At 39.8% G+C, this 18409-nt stretch overlaps 1 protein-coding gene across 4 annotated transcripts in view; it reads left to right on the forward strand.

Moving 5' to 3' along the window:
* WDR26 (WD repeat domain 26) overlaps positions 1 to 18409 on the forward strand; it is a 45023-nt gene that overhangs the window by 2713 nt on the left and 23901 nt on the right. For 3 of the 4 annotated variants that reach the window (XM_038761291.1, XM_038761292.1, XM_038761293.1), the window contains exons 2-6: positions 2266 to 2365; positions 2472 to 2528; positions 10311 to 10447; positions 13235 to 13332; positions 14184 to 14340. In XM_038761291.1, the coding sequence (XP_038617219.1) occupies positions 2266 to 2365; positions 2472 to 2528; positions 10311 to 10447; positions 13235 to 13332; positions 14184 to 14340 (549 nt within the window). Of the gene's footprint in view, positions 1 to 2265; positions 2366 to 2471; positions 2577 to 8869; positions 8924 to 10310; positions 10448 to 13234; positions 13333 to 14183; positions 14341 to 18409 lie in introns of all 4 variants that reach the window. The other variant, XM_038761294.1, reaches the window with a different exon arrangement.

Below are 18409 nucleotides of genomic sequence, written 5' to 3' on the forward strand. Positions count from 1 at the left end.
GAGACGGGGAGCAAAACCGAACGTACTAACAAAATAAAATAGAATGGATATGTACAAGTAAAATAAATAAGTAAATAGAGTAATAAGTATGGACGAACATATATGCAGGTGCTGTGGGGACAAGTTGGCAGCATAGACCCAACAGTGGGCTCACGGTCTAGAAGGGGGAGAGGGAGAACAAAACCGAACGTACTAACAAAGTGAAATAAATAGAAGAGATATGTACGAGTAAAATAAATAGAGTAGTAAATGTGGACAAACATATATGCAGGTGCTGTGGGGGAGGGAAGGAGGTGAGATGGGGGGATGGAGAGGGGGAGAGGAAGGCAGGGGCTCAGTGTGGGAAGGCCTCCTGGAGGAGGTGAGCTGTCAGTAGGGCCTGAGAGGGAGGGCCATATGGCGACAGGAATCAATCAATCGTATTTATTGAGCGCTTACGGTGTGCAGAGCACTGGACTAAGCGCTTGGGAAGTCCAAGTTGGCAACATATAGAGACAAGCCCTACCCAACAGTGGGCTCACAGTCTAAAAGGGGGAGACGGAGAACAAAACCGAACATACTAACGAAATAAAATAGAATAGATATGTACAAGTAAAATAGAGTAATAAATATGGACAAACGTATATACAGGTGCTGTGGGGAAGGGAAGGAGGTAAGATGGGGGGATGGAGAGGGGGAGAGGAAGGAAGGGGCTCAGTCTGGGAAGGCCTCCTGGAGAAGGTGAGCTCTCAGTGCCCGGGGGTGGGGGGGGGTCGCGTAACTATCTGCTCGAAAGACTGGCCCTGGAAGTCTAGGGACAGGCCAGGCATCCTGGCCGGGTTAGAGACCCCCCTCCACAGGTCTCTTCAACTCCCCCGCCCGCAGCAGAGTTGAGGATCCCGGCCCGAAGTTATCAATCAAAGGAGACATCATCATCAATCGTATTTATTCAGCGCTTACTGTGTGCAGAGCACTGTACTAAGGGCTTGACAGACAGACACCCGAAAGCGGGCTGGGGTGGCTTGGGGCCTGCTGGGGGGTGGGGGGGCATTTTTGTTGGCTTCAGGTCACCCTCAAGGGGGGTTTGGGGAGCCCCACACCTCGAGATCAGTATGGCAGTGAGCCCTATCTAACACGTATCAGATCTTGGAGAATCGTTTGGGGTATTGAGGGGGGGATCCCCCCTAAAAAAACCCTTTTCGGGTGATTTTTTTGAGGGGTGGTGGCTGAACGAGGGTGCAAGGGGAAAAAACAGCCTTGGCCATCATCCACGATATCGGTGTGTTTACGTATCAAAGACAGACCAGGGGGTGGGGAGAAGACTTCAGGGAGAAAGCTGTTGAAAATAATGGAGGAGGTGAAAGACTCAAAATGAGACAGCCCTCCCCCCAAAAAACAAAAATGGAGCCTGCCAGTATGTAGTGTGGATTCGTAGGCTCTGGGGGAGGAAAAATAATTTGAAAAACGTGACATCAGTGCACTGACACCCAGAGTGCTGCAGTATTTTCCCGAACAGTATGTGGAGGTGAGGGAGAAAGCATTGAATCCTAGCAGAACAGGCATGGAAGGCCGGTAAATGAGGATTCTAAAATATCAAACCTTTACATAGTCTTCAGTTATGGAGGGCTCCACCGTTGATGTAACCCAAGGAGAATCAAAGCTAAGCAGCTGTACTTTCAGGAAAGATCTCTCTCAGTTATGAAAATGAGTGGGGAACAAAGTTAACTGAAAAAAATTTACGACTTACTGACACAAGGCAAGTTGACAGCAGCGGGAAGAACTAACTCGTGACTGGAGTCTACACCATAGTAAACTGGCTATTTTTAGTGTAGGGGGCTGGGAGGTGGTTTTTGAAGATTTGTTTATTTCTGCTAGGTAAGACTGAAATCAGACCCCGCTTGTATTTATAAGGAGCATAGTGTAAGATCTTTAATAGCATTAGCTGCTTGTGTTTAGAGAACCTCCCCTTTAATGTCATGTCCAGAACCTACGTTTTGAAATGTCCCTTCAGACAGCCTGTGGGTAGCAAGTGACATTTTCAGTAAAAAGAATACTCTGTGATAAGCCTTGAAAGAAAGGACACCTTTTGATGCTACATAGAACATTTTAAACCTGTTGATAGTGCATAAAAATAGCTCAGATTCCACCATGTTTATCTGTCATTAGTTTGAAATGAGAAGTGTGGTTTTTATATATTTCAAGCTGTTGTTCTAGACATTGGTTTATTTGGAAGAGTTAAACTACTGAAGTTGGTCAGGTTTTTTTTACACTGTATCTCTCCTGCAGCCAGACTGTTGATCTCCTCATGCAAGAGTCAGGATGTCGTTTAGAACATCCTTCTGCTACCAAATTCCGCAATCATGTCATGGAAGGAGACTGGGATAAGGTAAAGTAGGGCATATAGGACAGTATAACTGCTGTTAAATTTACAGTGTCTGATGTGCATTTCATAACACTTCCTTTTTTTTTTTTTCTTATACCAATTTTTACAGGCTGAAAACGACCTGAATGAGCTTAAGTCTTTAGTGCATTCTCCTCACGCTATTGTGGTAAGAGGCGCACTTGAAATCTCTCAAACCTTGTTGGGAATAATTGTGGTAAATACACTTTTATTCTTAGTTTAGAGCAATGTTGACATTTTAGACCTTGTTTAATTACATAATGGTATCAGTTTCATAGACAATGAAGCTTAAAACTTCTGCACTAATACTAAATATTAGACTATGAGCTAGGGATTGTTTGGGTGCAACTCTAAAATTGGAACTAATCCTGCAGACATTTCCAATGAAAGGAAATACTCGGGCTTATTTTAACCCCATAAAAATGTCAAAAGAATCATGGGATCCAGGGATTGACATTCAAATATTTTTCTATTTCACATGAAGCTATTAAAGGAAAGTTCATGGTTTTTTGATGTATATGCAGTAATCTATTTTACAAGTGCTAGGGATTCATACTGAACGTTTCTGCCGAAAATGAACTTTAATATTGTGTGGTTTCCTAATGCACCTAAGTAGCAAGTGGTTTGTTTTAGATTGGGAGTTTGGGGTGGGTGGGGTGGGGGGTGTATTTAAGATTTTTGTGTTACTGTTGTGTTTGAGCAAATCAATCTTTGCCATTTTTTTAACTTGAATATTTCAGTTGTACGATTTGAGAAGTGGGTACAGCATCTATAATTCTGGTTATTTTGTGTGGCATTGACTACTAATATGCTTTGATACTTGGGCTTATCCCTAGCACAGTCTCTATAGTTGTGCCTTTTTAGAGATCCCATCCCCCAGAGATCTTATTTCAATCATTCATTCATTCATTGATTCAATCGTATTTATCGAGCGCTTACTGTGTGCAGAGCAGTGTTGACTGAACTAGTGCCTACTTGATTCTAGTGCCTTTCTTGATGTTTGGGGAGGGAGAAACTTTGAGTCTTCTGTATTTGTAGCGTATTTTAAAGTTTCTGGTTACAATGAGGAATCAGCTGATGGTTTCTTGGCTTTTTACTTCTAGCTGATTCATTTGTTGTCAAAAGCAGTGTTTCCTGTATGGTGGGGGAGGGGAAGAAAGAACAGGAAGTGAAGTAGAGAAAACAGATGTTTTGTTAAACATTAGTACTTGTTAGTTACATTTTGTTTTTACTTTTTTTTAAAATTGGGTCAGATTTAACTCCTAAGTCCTGTATGTTAACTTAATACCCTTTTTATTAAGTGGATGTGCAGGGCTTTTTACAAAAGATAACTTTTTAAACAGACTTCTACCCTAGCAAAGAAATCTAGAATGGATTGTTTGTATTCAAATAAATGGCGATACATAAGTATATAGTACAACTTTATTTTTAATTCTTGAGGTTGATTCATTTTAACATGAAGAGCTTACTCCAGAATGGAGGCTACTGTACCTTGTGAACCTTTTTTTTTTCCAGATGGAAATATGCTATGAATTTGTCTGGTTGAGCTATTGGCTAAAAGAAAATGAACCATTTTATGAATTAGAAATTCCTCAAAGGAAAAGGAATGATAGTGTTTGACTGCTTAAGCGCTTAATACAGCGTTCTTTATGCAGTAAGCATTCAGCGTTGTAGATTTTATATATGATGAACTTATGTTTTAGAGCTCGATCTCTGTCAGTTTTTCAACACATTCGTGTTCACACAATTTTGTTTATCTTGCTTTAACAAAATGGAACATGAGCCTACTAGAGAAATGAGGCCTAGACTATCCTTAATTGAATATAGCCATTCCTTTGGAGAGCAATAGAAGGCTTTCTCTCATTCTTAAAACCCAAGTTTGGGTGTAACGTGGTTTGTGGAGTCATGTTATTTTCGTTTTTTGATTTTGACTGTGCAGGCTTTCTGCCTGTAACTTTCATTTTGTAAGTATTTGATATAACAAGTGTCCTACCTTTCTTTGAATTCTTAAAATTATCTGCCAGGATAAGATTATTATTGATATTTCATCGTAACACATACAAATGGAAGGAAAATAGTGCAATAGGGACTATTTTTTTATTTTTACAGCCCATTTAGATTCCAGAATCTAATAAAAATGGCTGATTCACATGCTATCAAATTGTTTAGAATTTTATTCAGAAGAGGGATTTCCAGTTTTTGTTTTTCCTTTGGTGAGTCAGTTTGACTCAGTTGTCCCTCACCTTGCTGGTTCTGTGCACATTGTTTCCTTTCAAAGACGCTCCATATTTATGCCTTCAGTCAAATTTATAATGCTTTGTTGGGATGTAAAAATCATTTGCATGAACATTTTGCATTGTGATCCAAATATGTGGCTCAAACCCTAATTTGAGTTGGAGTTGATCATTAGTTCCAACATTATACAGTGCTCATGTTCTTAAACTAGACCAAGACTAACAATATTTGCTTTGGATTTTCTGAAACCTGATCTCATGAGCTGATACTTTATTTTGGGTTCAAATATGTCCAGGCATGTCTGGAGGTTTTGTGTGGGTATTTGAGACCAGTAACTTTAAGAGCTATTCTATGGCATTACAAACGAGTCGAGTAAGTTTGTTAGCCTCAAATTTTTATAGGGTCAAGTGCAGTTCTGGGTGAGAGAATGCAAACATTTCTCCTCTTATTTGAATTCAAAATTAGAGAATAGCCATCTAAAGGGTGTAGCGTTTAAAAGATCTTCTTGTTTTCCCTTTTTAGGATTGCAATCTGATTAATCTAGAAATAGTGGGAATAAAATGTGACACTTTTCTAGAAATTATTTCATTGTTATATTTTTCTGGGGAGACTGCTTCCGAATAAGGGTTCCACTTGTCTCACAAATTATGGGACGCTTTGTCACATGGCATCTTCTTGGACAGCCCCAGTCCTAAATTTGCTTAAACATTGGCACACAAATGTCATGAGTGATGATCTTTGGTAGACCCTAATCTGATTAAATCTTTGTCAGATTTGCTGCTGTAAACCTAGACTTTCTAACTGTGAGAATATTCTGGTGCCACACAGTTAAATAGGCTTCATGCATTGGCATATATTTAACTTTCACCAAGAAATCTCTGCTTTTGAAATGTGCACTTAATTATGCAAGTAGTTTTACATAGAACTTTGATTCTTCTACAAATACTTAAGGCACCAAAGCTGGTGCATCAGTGAAATGACTAAGTGCTCATCAGATGGCTCTGTTTATTGTCTTTTCTATATTGGAAGCTTGGTGAAATTTGAGTTGTATAATTGGCTGAAGAAAAATTATTACACACGTATTTGGGAAGGAAAATCTAAATCTAGGTGACTGTTACCTGAAGGGTTTTCTTATGCTGCTTGGGAAATGAGGTGGACATATTCTAAGAGCAAAAAAGTGTCAGAGCATTACTAGTACATCTTTTTAAGCTGTGATATTATTTAATCAGTTTGAGGAAGTGCCAATCACTAGATGACATAATTAGATGGTTAGCCCAGTGGGGTAAAGGGAAAGTATGCTGGGGAATTAGTGGGACTCCAGTACCCTGTTTGCCAGAAATACTTTTTTTTAATAACCCAATCAAACCAAAAGTACTGTCACAGAGTGATCAAATAAGGTGTCTGAAAGGGGTAGGGAAGGTTGCATTGCCTTATCTAAGAAAGCAGAACAAAGTCCATGACCCTTTTTAAAATGTTAAGCCATTGGTAGAACCCTGACCCACCTCAGTAAGTTTCAACTTAGCCTGTGCAGTTTTAAACAGATCAAGCAATTGTCTAACACCCTTTTCATGGAGTCTTTAGGATGAGTTGTAATGCACTTGTTCAGGCATTCTAACATGTTTGGTAATAGGTAATAATGTCTTTAGTCAATGTCTTATTTCTTACTATGGGAATTTATTTTGAAGGAAATCTTTGCTTATGGAACCAAATCTCTTCAGAGCTTGTCAATTGCATATTAACAGAGCTGCCATCTTAGTATCAGTTTGGGAATTCTTGCATTGATGGGGATAATCACCTTACACTGATTTTACGTTTTCTATAGTATACAAAAGAATGTGCTGATATTGGCCTCGTTCTTGCTTTCTATTTTCGTCATCACTCCCCGCCCCTTGGAAATGTAGTTGTGATATAATCCTTGTCTTGGTGGGAAGGCAAAGGAGGGAATTGTAAAATGTACAGGTGTGTAGAGTTTTATGGGTTGACTGTAAACTCTTTTTTTAATGGTATTAAGCATTTGTGTCAGGCACTGTCCTAAGCACTGAGGTTGATACAAGCTAATGAGGTTGGACACTGTCCACGTCTCACATGGTGGTGCTCCCAGTCTTAATCCCCATTTCAGAGATAAAGAAGCTTATGCACAGAGAAGTTAGATGACTTGTCCAAGGTCACAGAGTAAACAAGTGGCAGAGGTAGAATTGCAGTCCAGGTCCTTCTGGCTCCCAGGTCACACTACTTTTCCTTGTGGGCAGGGAACGTGTCTACCAACTCTGTTATATTGTACTCTTCTAAATACAGCACTCTGCACGCAGGAAGTGCTCAATAAATACCACCGATTGACCTGCAGCTGTGACCACAGACTGGGCAGGGGGGAAAAGGAGGGAGAGAAGACAAACACGAATGCCAAGAAATGGAATGTGCACATAAATGTGACTTCCAAAAAAATGCTCAACAAAATTCCTAAGAGCTTAGGCAGTCAATGAAGAACTTATCACTCATGGTGGCCCATCTCATGTGACAATGAAAGGAAAAATCCTGAAACCAACTATGTCCTTAAGACTAAATGGAAATACCACTTATGGAAAGAGAAATAGTCAGGGTTAAATATGAGAATTTTGCATGAGACCAGCCGCACTTCTGTCACTGAAAACTTCATTTAACAAACCTAAAATTGTTAAAAAAAGAAATTAGTGAAAGTATGCAGAGTGACTTCTATAACATATTTCAAAAGCTGCATTTTTGACATGAAAAGTTTAGGTCTGGACATGACAGTACTAAAAGAGAGTTGACTTGCGATGATTGTTTACATGCATAGTAGTCTTTTGAGGATACCGTTTTATTCTGAGATATATGCAGTAAGTGAACCAAGTTTTTTTAATGAATTCCATAGAACCTGGTATGTATGGTTCAAAAAGAGATCACATGCAATTATAAAATATAATTTTATGACTTCAGCCTGAGATCCCAGGCAGCAAACTTGTACATACACATTTTTTAAAAAAACTTCTGATAGGAATTAATATTTTACTTTATCAAGTGCATGAGAGGGGCTTCTTTTTTCTCACTTTAAATGGGCTGGGAGATTTTCTTTACCTATTTGATTCCACTTCTCTTATGAGCAAGCAAGTAAAATGGTGGATCTGGAGGTGGTTTCTTATTAATACTAATGTTCCCCAAATACGAAATTTTCCTGTGGAGTAGTGCACTGTAATTCTTTCGTATATTGAAGCATATGGATTTTTTTTTAAATGGGCATCTTAAAGGATGAGGTACCATTTTTCTACTTAAGGGGATTTGACTAGTCATACACTAAATTCCTAAAAGTTCAGTAAATCCAACTAATCTTTTCCACCCAATGTCCTAAAATGCAAACATAAATAAAAGGCTACATTTAAGTATTTTAATCCTTTAAGGGAGGCTTGCAAGACACTTTCGTTCATTCATTGTCGTATTTATTGAGCGCTTACTGTGAGCAGAGCACTGTACTAAGCGCTTGGGAAGTACAAGTTGGCAACATATAGAGACGGTCCCTACCCAACAACGGGCTCACAGTCTAGAAGTGGGAGACAGACAACAAAACAAAATATGTGGACAGGTGTCAAGTCATCAGAATAAATAGAAGTAAAGCTACATGCACATCATTAACAAAATAAATAGAATAGTAAATATGTACAAGTAAAATAGAGTAATAAAACTTGTCAAACTCTGAGAAAATGTTTCTGTTCAGCAAAATATTACAATTTGTAGCATTAAGATATTAAGCAGGAGCAAAGACTATTTGTAAAATGATTTTTCACATGTTAAATGTATGAATTTAAACTCTTCAGTCCTAATTGAATATTTTTTTTAAAAAATTTAATATTTTTTATTTTGTTCATTCAAAAAGATAATAATAATAATGGCATTTATTAAGCACTTACTCTGTGCAAAGCACTGTTCTAAGCGCTGGGGACGTTACAAAGTGATCCAGTTGTCCCACGGGGGGCTCACAGTCTTAATCCCCATTTTACAGATGAGGGAACTGAGGCCCAGAGAAGTTAAGTGACTTGCCCAAAGTCAAATATATCTTATGGGGTCACCTGTCTGGAAAAACAGACACTTCTGCTATCTTTATTGTTATATGGCTAGCCCTATTACCAATTCATAAATATAATTTTTCATAGTCTATAGAAAAACATGGAAAGAAGCTGAAAAGTGTCACTTTGTTTTTCTTGTCATTTTTTACTTCCACTAAAAATAAATTTTTATTTTTTTCAGGACTGTAGTAGTAGCTGCCCGATTTTGTACACTGCCCTGCAAGGACTATTCAAAGTATGTAGTTCTTGGTCCTCAAAGCATCTGTACTCTTCATCTGACAAAAACTAAGAAAAAGAATTACCACAACTATGCTACATTTTTTTTTAGTCAAATCAGATATACTACTTGCAGTTTTAAGACCAATGAGAGCCTGCCTTTTATAACTTAAAATGAGTATAATTGAGCTCTTAAAACTTTTAGTATGCATAGGCCAATCATGGATACTAATCATTTTAATCCCTCAGCAGATAAATGTAAGAAATGTATGGCTACTGAATTAAAGTTTTAATAGGAAAACATGCACCAGGAACTTAAAAGGAGGAAAAGTTAAAAATACTTTTATTTTCCTTAGAATTGAATTTATTAGCATTTAAATAAGGGTGCACGTTTATACATTCTCCTATAAATGAGAACTTATAGTATTGTCAATGGAATTTTAGCACTTACTGCATCCAGAGCAATGTACTAAGTACTTGGGAGAGTACAGTGCAACAAAGTTGATAGACATATTCCCTGCCCACAAGGAGCTTATAGTTTAGGGTCCCCTTTTTTATTTTCCCAAGCACTTAATGCAGTGCTCCATGTAAAATAGGCCCTCAGAAAGTAAGAGAGAGAAAGAGAGTGTGTGCGCACGCGATTCCTCTTTCACTGAAGTATGTGAAGTGTTCCCTAATGGAAAAGAGCACCTGAGAGTCAGAGGAATTGGGCTGTGATCCTGACTCCACCACTTGTCTGCTGTGTGACCTTGGGCAAGTCCTTACCATCTCTGTGCCTCATTTATAAAATGGGGATTAAATCCTCCTCATTTATAAAATGAGGATTAAATCCTCCTCCCTCCAACTTGAACGGTGAGCCCCATTGGGATGGGGATTATGTCCAACCTGATTTTCTTGTATCTACCCCAGCGCTTAGAACAGCACCAGGGGCATAGTAAGTACTTACCAAACATCATTAAAAACTCTTCATTAACCTTCTGATTCAGCCCACATAAAACGGAACTGTGATGCAAGTGGTTTGCACCGTGCTAGTCGCATTCTCTCATCCCTATCAGCCAAGGTCTCCTTGGGGCAGTGGGTGCAGCTGAGCTATACTGTTGAGCCCCAAAGTCTTTATAAGTGTGTTTTCCATGAAGTGTGGGATTGAGCACAGCCCCAGCCAGTCTTATCCCAAGGAGAAGGGTGCCAAACATTCATCGTCAGGTGGAAATACAGGGAATGGCGTCTCAAAGAGGAAAGGAAGGCCGGGATTATTTACAAGCCAAGATGTGTTGACTGTGAAGCTCTGGGTAGTTTATTTGTTAAAAGTATCCTAGGCTCTTTTCCACTCTCTGTGGGAGACAGCTGCACAAACGTGGCAGTGTCAGAAAACCTTTTTCTCTTATTGCTTCTTTCTGTCCTACCAGAGGATGAAGTTTTTGCTGCTGCAGCAGAAGTACCTAGAATACCTGGAGGACGGCAAAGTCCTAGAGGCCCTTCAAGTTCTCCGCTGCGAATTGACACCCTTGAAATACAATACAGAACGCATTCACGTCCTCAGTGGGTAAGGCTATGAAGTTCATGAGGTCTCCTTAGGGTAATGTACCTTTCTAATGAAATGATCCAGTAACGTAGCTCAGGTACCGGCGACTGGAGTATTTGAAACTTGTCGGCGACAACACAAGGAAGTTTCTCTCTGTGTGTATTTTTGTCGTCTTTTCATGTATTTGGCTGTCCTGCCATTGCTCTTCAGATGGCAGCAGCCTGTGAGGGCAGCCTCTGTTGGCATGGTACTCCAGGGCTGCAGCCTTGGTGTCAGGAAGCTGAAATGGAAACACAGCTGCACTCTGGCGTAGCTTAGAGCTCCACACAGGCTGAGGTCAGCCTAGGCTCCGCCAGCTTGCCAACAATCTCGATGGGCATAGGCCAGGCTTGGAAAACCCTTCCTTTTTCCCTCCAGATTTCTCCACCCCTCCCCCTGCAATGAAAAATCACCGAGGGCCAAGGTGGATGGCTTCATGTGGGGACACTGTCCATGTGACATAAGTTTAAATGGGCCAGGCAGGTGCCCAGTGCCACTCACGGACAGGGAATGCATCTGTTGTTGTATTGTACTCCCTCAAGTGCTTAGTACAGTGCTCTGCACACAGGAAGTGCTCAATAAATATGATTGAATGACTGAATGAAAGCATTCTCCACTACATTTGTGTGATTGGAAGTGTGCCATTGCTGCTCCCAGACTGAGCCCCCTCCTTTCTCTCCCCCTCCTCCCCCTCCCCATCTCCCCACCTTACCTCCTTCCCCTCCCCACAGTACCTGTATATATGTTTGTACATATTTATTACTCTATTTTACTTGTACATATTTATTCTGTGTTTTTTTTTTATTTTGTTAATATGTTTTGTTTTGTTGTCTGTCTCCCCGTTCTAGACTGTGAGCCCGCTGTTGGGTAGGGGCTGTCTCTATATGTTGCCAACTTGTATCATCATCATCAGTCGTATTTATTGAGCGCTTACGGTGTGCAGAGCACTGTACTAAGCGCTTGTACTTGTACTTCCCAAGTGCTTAGGACAGTGATCTGCACACAGTAAGCGCTCAATAAAAACCAAATGGAATGAATGAATGAATGAAAGCTGCTGACCCTTCCATCGTGCACTGGCCTCTGCGTGGTGAATTTGCAGGTGTGTAGTTGCTGCTGTGGGCTTTGGAAACTTCAGCGACTAGAGCCCTCCACCACAGCAACATGGGCCCAGCCCTGCTCCTGAGAAGTGAGAACAGTCCCTGTCGGGTGTTTCTCCAGGCCTTATACTCAATTCAATGCATGCCTGGCTGGCGTGGGCCAAAAATATCCCACCCTACACTGTCCTTAACCACAGTTCCCTCTAACATTCTCACTCAGGAACGCAGAACTTTTTTCTTCGTCAGTATCATCGAGAAGTTCTTTCTCATTGGAAGGTACAGAGGAAAGCTTAGTGATGAAATGGGGAGTCTGTTTTGGAAATGGAAACCTGAAAAGCATGCTGTTGAATTGAATAAAATCCCTGGCCATTGAACTGTTTTATTGAGCTCAGCTGGTCAGTGATCTGAATCTACCCAGGCATGTCTTAAAAATGCATAAATCTTAGCTTTTTTTCTCCCACTGATCATCAACATTGACCCACATTTTTACCAGGCAGTTGTTTTAATCTATGTCCTTGATGTTGGAAGCCCTATGGCTCTGCAGCAGATAAAATGAGGTCTTGAAGTCTTTCAGACCCCGGGTGAAAGTTCCTGTCCAGAAACTAAAATCTCAAAGCCCCGAAAAAACTAAATTCTTTGAATGTCATGATCTTTCCTATGTAAATGGAAATGGAATACCTAGTTTCTCATAGGTCAAATGCCAAGTCAGTTCTGATGGAAGTGCCATAAAAGTCAGGTTTTCTGACTCCTAATAATCACATTCAACCAGTGATTTGTTCTTCCAATCTTTCTGATTAGGGGTATGTGTGGTGGGGGGCGGGGGGGTTAGGCGGGGAATGATGGATGACAGTATGCTGACAATAATGCAAAATATCTTTGATTTGGGTTTTCTACTAGAAAAATTAAGAAAAGTGATGCTTTTGTGATTTGACTTGGTGCCTAAGTTTTTAAAGTTTTTTTTTTCCTCCTTCCCCCCCACAAGGTCTGTGTTTGTTCTTAAATTTTCTTTATTTAGGGCCCGAAAAGAAATCTCCTTCCCAACCGTGTCCTCCTGAAATGAGAATGTCAGTTGATAGGTCTACCAAAATTCAACATACAGCAAAATTAAAGTAAACAGTGATCTCATTGTGACGAGTGTTGGGCTGAATAGCTTCTCAAGACTTTACCAGTTCTAATTACTATGATTCAATAATACTTCCTTTTACTTCAGTCAGATCTATTTAGTAGGTGGGGCGGGGGACGGGGGAACCCATGGCAGGAATACTTTTGAAGTTAGTGGCTTTGTGGACTCTGGAAAGGGCACAATCTTGAATTTGTTGTACCTCAACCAGCTCATGGAGTGAGTAGTGAAACAGTTCCCAAATTAATAGATTGTTTAGCGCCCTTCTGAGGATGATGAGACATTCACCTATTCAATTAGATCTTTTTTTACAGGCTGGGGTAAACTCTTGGGGCTGATCTGTTTTTGTCTGGGTAATTTATGAAGTCCATTTGGGAAAACTTTTTTTTTTATTCTTTGTTTACCTTTTATAAAGTCAAGGTGCCAGGGTCATATGTTAATAATGAATTTAATCTGCTTGTTTTGGACATAGTGTGAGTCCTGATTTTAAACTTAACCCAAAATAAAATCGTTGTGTTTTTTTTTTTTCTACTCTGCTTCTGTTCTACCTAGTTATTTGATGTGTAGCCATGCAGAAGATCTACGTGCAAAAGCAGAATGGGAAGGGAAAGGGACAGCTTCCCGATCCAAACTTCTGGACAAACTCCAGAGTAAGACTTCAAAACCTCATGTTTACATGCATTGTATATTGCACTTTGTTTTTAAAACAAAAAAAAAGAAATTGCAAGTGCTCTTACCAAAGGGTGAAGGTGTGGTTGGTTCACTAAGTTGTATGAACAAGTTGGCTGTCATAAAATTGTGCTTTGTTTTAAGGTAGTCGGGTAACATAAATTCCAGTTAAATTTGGATTTCACTATTTTTTAGAAAATGTTTATTTGTATTTTTAAATCGTGATACCTAAGTAATGGAACAGAGGAGGAAATGCTTCTCCCCCTTCCATTTCTCTCACCCCCCACCCAAAAACGGAAACCGAAAAACCCTACTATTGTGTAAAGAGCTTTCTTCCATGCCCTTTTTTTAAACATTAGTAGGAGAAAGTCCCTTAGCTTCCATTTTAGGGTGACAAGGTACCTATGGACCCAACGATGTTGCATCCGGCCTATGACAGCAAGTATTGGGAGTGAAGGGAGGGTCAGAAATGGTACCAGGGCGAAGTTAAGGTGGAACTAAATACAGCAGCTTTCCATACCACCAACCCTATAAATAGAGTGATGGCTAGGCCCGGCACACCCCCAGTTACCTTTCTTGCTAGGTCTTCCCAGCATTAGGGAGAAATCTTTGCCACACAGGATGTCTACTTTTTTCTAATAAGCTTCCGCCTCTGTATTTTAGAATGGAGAAGATAGACTCTTTTCAAGTTGCAGTGTGGTAGCTGGCTGCTAAAAAGTTCTTCACCCAAAATGTGGAGTGTCACTTACAGAACAATCGGGTAGAAATAATTTCGGAGGAGTTGTAAACATCTTTCTAAACACACAAACTTGTTTGTTTTTATGTTTTAAAGCCTATTTACCACCATCAGTGATGCTTCCCCCAAGGCGTTTACAGACTCTGCTACGTCAGGCTGTGGAGCTTCAGAGGGATCGGTGCCTATACCACAATACCAAACTTGATAATAACCTCGATTCCGTGTCGCTGCTTATAGATCACGTTTGTAGTAGGTAAGAGGAAAACTATTTCCAGCCCTCCAAGATAAGCATTTACAGTCACTCATAATCTAATACGGTTGCTTGTTAAAATGTTTTCTTCCTTAGAGTTGGTATCATGTTTTTTCATGGTATTTGTTAAAGCGCTTACTATGTGCCGGGCATTGTACCAAGTGCTGGGGTAGATACAAGGTGGCCGGTTGCACAGAGTCTATGTCCCGTAAGGGGCTCACAGTCTTAATCTATTATTACTCTATTTATTTATTTATTACTGTATTTATTTTACTTGTACCTATCTATTCTATTTATTTTATTTTGTTAGTATGTTTGGTTTTGTTCTCTGTCACCCCCTTCTAGACTGTGAGCCCACTGTTGGGTAGGGACTGTCTCTATATGTTGCCAGCTTGTACTTCCCAAGCACTTAGTACAGTGCTCTGCACACAGTAAGCGCTCAGTAAATACGATTGATTGATTGATTAATCCCCATTTTACAGATGAGGTAACCGAGACACAAAGTAGTGAAGTGATTTGCATGAGGTCACACTTCAGACAAGTGGCAAAGCCAGAATTAGAACCCAGGTCCTCCTATTTCCCAGGCCCGTGCTCTATCCACCAGGCCATGCTTTTTTCCTATTAATTGGCAATTTCTCCTGAAATTATAAGGGTATACATGTCAGATTGATTTTCAGTGGAGAGCTAGGTTACTTTAACAGTGGAAGCATATTGCTGTAATTGAAAGTTAATGGGAATTTTTGCATGAGGCAGGAGAACATTGCTCCCAAAGACTGAAGCTGAAAGGGTATTATTCCTTATTTTGAGCAAGCCTACAATTATAAATTGAAAACGAACGTCAAAGTCACATTTGTGCGAATTCCAAGACACGTTGTTTCTCCCTGTGGTTCAGATTCTTAGCATCTTTTTGATTACAACTGCCTCTGGGTTTTCAAAGAAACATTTAATGTAAGCCATATGCAAGACTATCCGTAGACTATCTCCGACAGTCATCTAGATCCTGCAACCTAAGTGGTCCCATCCCTCACTAGGACTTCACGTAGCTGCTGTGGGGGGAAGAGAGATGGGGTGGTTGGGATGTAATCGAGAGCACCCATGATTCAGGCTCTTGTCTGCACCTATGTTTGGAAAATTCTGCAGAGTCCCTCCACAGAATAAGGTGCAGAAACCCCTGTAGAGTACAGGACTGGGGAGAGAAGTAGAAAAAGTTATGAAGAAAATGTAGGTTTTTATAAAAACACCAACTCTCCTGCCATCCCCTTCCCTGAAATATAGGACTGGTCTTAAGTCGGATGTAAGCATACTTAAAGTATAACTTCTTTGGAAGTTAAATGTACAAGAATGGAAAATCTTTCTCCTTGTATTGTAAAATATCCCAAGTTAAAAACTGTGCAAGAAGACCTTATAAAACTGAAAAATTACTTAGAAAGATATGTTACATATATCTTTCTAAGTATTATGTATTTTATATAGATATATATGTATGTAGCTGGTGAACTAAATGTGAAAAGGAAAAATTAGAAGTTTATTGGGGGGGGGGGGGGCGGTTGTGTGTGTGTCTGTCTAAAGAAGTTAATCATAGATCTAATGAGTAGCCTGAATAGGAATTACAGAACCTAAGATTTTGGTAAATAAATGGGCTTTACAAACTCATTCCTGAAAGGATATACATCTGCAAATAGAAACTATTTAAATTGGATATATGATTTCTTCCCAAATTTGGAGTGCTTTTTAGAGCCAGTAGGTTTAGAAATTTGGAATGACATTCTTTTTCCTCAATGCGTTTTTTTAAATCAGATAATATAATTTCTGGGTACTCTTGGTAATTTTTAATCTTGCTGCTTTTAATGCTCACTATTCTAAAATTACCCTCTTAATGTGAGCATTCACAATCTTTTCACTTAACCAGAGCAGGTGTAGGAGGTGATGATGGATAAAAAGGCCATATAGTTTAAAATCCTATGACACCTTGGGGAAATTTCAGGAATGATGGGGATTTTAAATTAGGGCAGCCGTAAACTGTGCCAAAGGTCTTGTTTGGCTTCTTGCTAACTCTGAAATTGTGCAGAGCAGTTAACTGTGATAATAAGGATGGGGTTAAATACAGAACTGTCATTACTTGAGATGCTGAACTTGCAAGTCAGACTTACGTTTGAAAGAAACTGCTTGCCTGTACCCCAGTTCTTCCATCATGGAGCTCTTCAAAAACACCACCCCCACATTATAGGAGAACTGGAAAGGTTATGGTCTTTAATACTTAATTTTGTGTGGGTGCAAAAACTCAAACCATAGTAATCCTTGAATCTCTTGCTGAAGACCAACTCTGATGTTGAACCTGCAGTTTTAGCAAACTGGATGGTTTGTAAGCATCATGTTTTTTTCCATTTTGGGTACCAGATTTTGCTTACTTCCCCAAGTGACTTCAGAAGTGATGCTTAGTGGCCTCACAAAGACTCAAACAATGGGAGTGATGTAGCAATCTTTCTGCATTTTGGGTTTTGTTGTTTTTTTCCAAATTCAGCGTATTGCTTGGCATAATTCATACTCAAGACTTTGTTCTTCTCCAGTTAGCCTATTGTATTGTGAAACTATAAAGCTGAGGGCAGTATACAGCACACAGTATATGCTAAAACGCTTATAATAATAATAATAATAATAATAATAATAACAATAATAGTGGCATTTGTTAAGCGCTTCCTATGTGCCAAGCACTGTTCTAAGCGCTGGAGGGGGATACAAGGTAATCAGGTTGTCCGACGTGGGGCTCACAGTCTTAATCCCCATTTTGTAGATGAGGTAACTGAGGCCCAGAGAAGTTAAGTGACGTGGCCAAAGTCACACAGCTGACAGTGGCGGAGCCGGGATTAGAACCCACGACCTCTGACTCCTAAGCCCATGCCCTTTCCACTGAGCCTTGCTGCTTCGCTTAAACGTAATGGCAGGTGATAAAGTACATAAATAAAACCTTATCAATCAATCATATTTGAGTGCTTAGTGTGTGCAGAGCACTGTACTAAGTGGTTGGGAGAGCACAATATATTAGAATTGGTAGACATGTTTCCTGCCCACGGAACTCTTATGACTTCAAAGCTGAATAAATTATTGAATGTAATTTTGATTCTACTGTAGGAGGATTTTTTTATTTTAAATCCTGTCAAGAATATTTCCTATAGCAACTTCTGTTTTGTCTTTTGAATTCAGCCCTAATCTTTTTTTGGCCCAAAAACCAAAATAGAACGGCATTACTCAAATCAAGTTTGCCTTTTCAAACTAACCAGGAAAGACCTGAAATTGAAACAGATTAAATTACTCCTGCTCTCTAGCAGGCTGGTCAGGGGGAAGGTAGGTGGTCTTGAAATCTTATTGAGCTGCCAGAGAAGTTATAAAAAGAGAATTTTAAAGCATTTTTTGAGGTGTTAGACTTCAAGTGTGTATTATCGTAGCATTGAAAAGATATTTTTTCAGGAGGGGAGATAACTTCATCAAAAGGGTTTGTCTGCATTTTGAAAGGATGTATCTGTCAGTGCTTTGCACACAGTAAGCACTCAGTAAATATGATTGACCTGAATGAATTTGTCTCAGCAATCTCTTTTGAGTACCTTCTGGGTACAAAGCACTGTACTGGAAGCATATAATAGAAGGAGAAGATCTGACCCCTCCCTTTAAGAAACTTACAATCTAATAGGGAAAAAGTTAGATTGTCCAAATTGGCAAATATACCATAGTTAAGAGTGTGAGAATCACTACTGTTAGATAAGCGAATTAATAAATATGAGTCTTGAGGTAACTGATTTGGAATGACTGGGAAGGTGAGGAAAGTATCAGGGGATACCACATAAAGGAGGTAGCTATTTTGCGGGGGGGGGGAAATCTGTTCATTTTTTGGGTGGGGGAGAGTTGGAGGGGAAAATCTGGTCTTAAAGTTCAATAAAAGGGAGTTCTTGGGAAGTGTGATCCTCAAGAGTGAGGGCAGTTTGGTTGTCTACTTGAGGATCATAGAGCATTAGCTGAGAATTAGTCTTGGAGAAAGGTGGGTTGAGTCAGCCAGTTCGTGAAGAACCTTGAACCTTTC

This window comes from Tachyglossus aculeatus, chromosome 19 (genome assembly GCF_015852505.1).
Source record: "Tachyglossus aculeatus isolate mTacAcu1 chromosome 19, mTacAcu1.pri, whole genome shotgun sequence".
Lineage (NCBI taxonomy): Eukaryota > Metazoa > Chordata > Mammalia > Monotremata > Tachyglossidae > Tachyglossus > Tachyglossus aculeatus.